The 2,500-nt window shown below is 37.9% G+C and overlaps 1 protein-coding gene across 1 annotated transcript in view; it reads right to left on the reverse strand.

The window, feature by feature from the left end:
• LOC125653448 (meprin A subunit alpha-like) overlaps positions 1-2,500 on the reverse strand; it is a 17,511-nt gene that overhangs the window by 5,150 nt on the left and 9,861 nt on the right. Inside the window, exon 7 of the mRNA XM_056144578.1 lies at positions 1,317-1,460. Coding sequence (XP_056000553.1) covers positions 1,317-1,460 — 144 coding nt within the window. The remainder of the gene's footprint in view (positions 1-1,316; positions 1,461-2,500) is intronic.

Raw genomic sequence — 2,500 nt, forward strand, 5'->3', positions numbered from 1 at the left:
AAAATTTGAAACAAAATATGGCTAACTAAACACGGTAGAAAGCCTGTAGCTGCCAAAAAGAACCATAAGCACAAAGAAGGTTCTTTATTGCATATTCTTCTCATGTGATGCTATAGCCGTACAAATTCCGGTGCCGAAGGGCAAAAGTGTTACAGGTCGGTATTACCGAGATGTTATACTAAAAAAGCTCAAGAAATATTGTCATAAATGACTCCCCGTGTCAGGATTTAGGTATGTTCGTCTACTTCATGATAATGCTCCATCACATCCATCTGAGCCTGTGAAGTAAATTTTGAAGCCGGAGAAAATTACCGTCTTGCCACACCCATCATATTCTCCAGGTCTAGCCCCATGCGACCTTTTCCGTTTTCAAAACTTAAAAAGTTCTCATCTGGTCGTCGTTACAAGTCTCGACAAACCTTTGAAAAAAGTGGACCACGTAAATTTTATTGGATTTCGTTTGTAGGAGGGGTTGTGATAGTGCTTCGCTCCAGCAGCAATAGTTAGTGGAGTCTATAATAGGTTGTAATGTAGCAGAGGCGTGGGCATTCCTTGTTTTAATGACTTTATTGTAACTTGAGGGAAAAATATTATAGTGCTCAAAATCCTAATTGCACCCCCTGGTGAGCAGTAGGTAACAGTCTATGACTGGCGAACACATAAGGTTGGGGGTAAAATACAGGAAAATTAGCACTTCTGATCCGAATTCGTGTTTTTGATGTTTGAAATTTCGCAGCTTCGTGTAAATAATTTCGCGCTTTTGATATGACTATCCCTGTGATAGAAACTATTCCTTCAATATAGCAGCCAAGGCTGTTCGAAAAGTGTTAAAGTGTTTGATGTGTAAAGAGAAATTTATTGAAATTCAAATTAACACGGACTTTTCCAAAACATTACATGTAAATAAAATGTAAATATTCAGTCTGAATGAATATATTTTGAAAACCACATGGCAGGGATGAATGCAGCTCGGTGAACGAATTCATAACGTAATATAATGCATTATCCATCCGTTAACCCACCAACGTTCATATCGATCTGATTTTACCAACAACAAAAAAAAAAAAAAAAAAAACAAAACAAAACAAAACAAAAAAAACAAACAAACAAACAACCCAAAAAGTAAGAAAATAAATAAATATATATATTTAGACAAAGATAACAACCAAGAATTATCCCAATAAAATTCCCAATCAATAAACAAAAGTAGATTTAAAAAACAATTTTAGCTTTAAAAATGACATCCAAGTAACAATTTCATAAACTTTGAGGCGGATCCAGATTTTCTTGCATTCATGTTTGGAGGGGGTCCTTACCTGCACCGTTTGAATGGTCAGTCTGGGGCCCCTCGGTAGATACAGGACCCGACGTTTTAAACCAGGACAGCCCAGAGCCCGTGTCGTCGTCGACTAGATTACAGAGCGGCAAATCAAAGTTACACTGGACGGGTTGGAAACTTCCTACAGTAAAAAAAACAAGAGGCCCATGGGCCACATCGCTCACCTGAGTCACCTTGGCCCATATCTGAAGACTTTCAATATATATTTGCATGTAAAACCTTAGTCCCTATTATGGCCCAAACTACCCTTTGCAAACTTGAATCTACACTATGTCAGAAAGCTTTCATGTAAATGTCAACTTCTTTGGCCCAATGGTTCTTGAGGAGATTTTTAAAGCTTTTTCCTATATTTGTATGTAAAACATTGACCCCCCACTTGTGGCCCCATCCTACCCCCTGGGGGCCATGATTTGAACAAACTTGAATCTGCACTATGTCAGAAAATTTTCTTGTAAATATCAGCTTTTCTGACTCAGTGGTTATTGAGAAAAAGATTTTAATTATATATTTGTATGTAAAACTTTGATCCCCCTTTGTGGCCCCATCCCACCCCCGGGGGCCATGATTTGAACAAAGTTGAATCTGCACTCTGTCAGAAAGTTTTCATGTAAAAATCAGCTTTTCTGGCTCAGTGGTTCTTGAGAAGAAGATTTTAAAAGATTTTTCCTATATGTTTGTATGTAAAACTTTGATCCCCTATTGTGGCCCCATCCAACCCCCGGATACCATGATTTGAACAAACTTGAATCTGCATTATGTCAGGAAGCTTTCATGTAAATCTCAGCTTTTCTGGCTTAGTGGTTCTTGAGAAGATTTTAAAAAATTTTCCCTATATATTTGTGTGCAAAACTTTGACCCCCTTGGGGCCCTATCCTATCCCCGGGGGCCATGATTTGAACAAACTTGAATCTGCACTCTGTCAGAAAGTTTTCATGTAAAAATCAGCTTTTCTGACTCAGTGGTTCTTGAGAAAAAGATTTTAATTATATATTTGTATGTAAAACTTTGATCCCCCCTTGTGGCCCCATCCTACCCCCGGGGGCCATGATTTGAACAAACTTGAATCTGCATTATGTCAGAAAGATTTCATGTAAAAATCAGCTTTTCTGGCTCAGTGGTTCTTGAGAAGAAGAGTTTTAAAGATTTTTCCTATATATTTGT

The sequence above is a fragment of the Ostrea edulis genome, chromosome 7, assembly GCF_947568905.1.
Source record: "Ostrea edulis chromosome 7, xbOstEdul1.1, whole genome shotgun sequence".
NCBI lineage: Eukaryota > Metazoa > Mollusca > Bivalvia > Ostreida > Ostreidae > Ostrea > Ostrea edulis.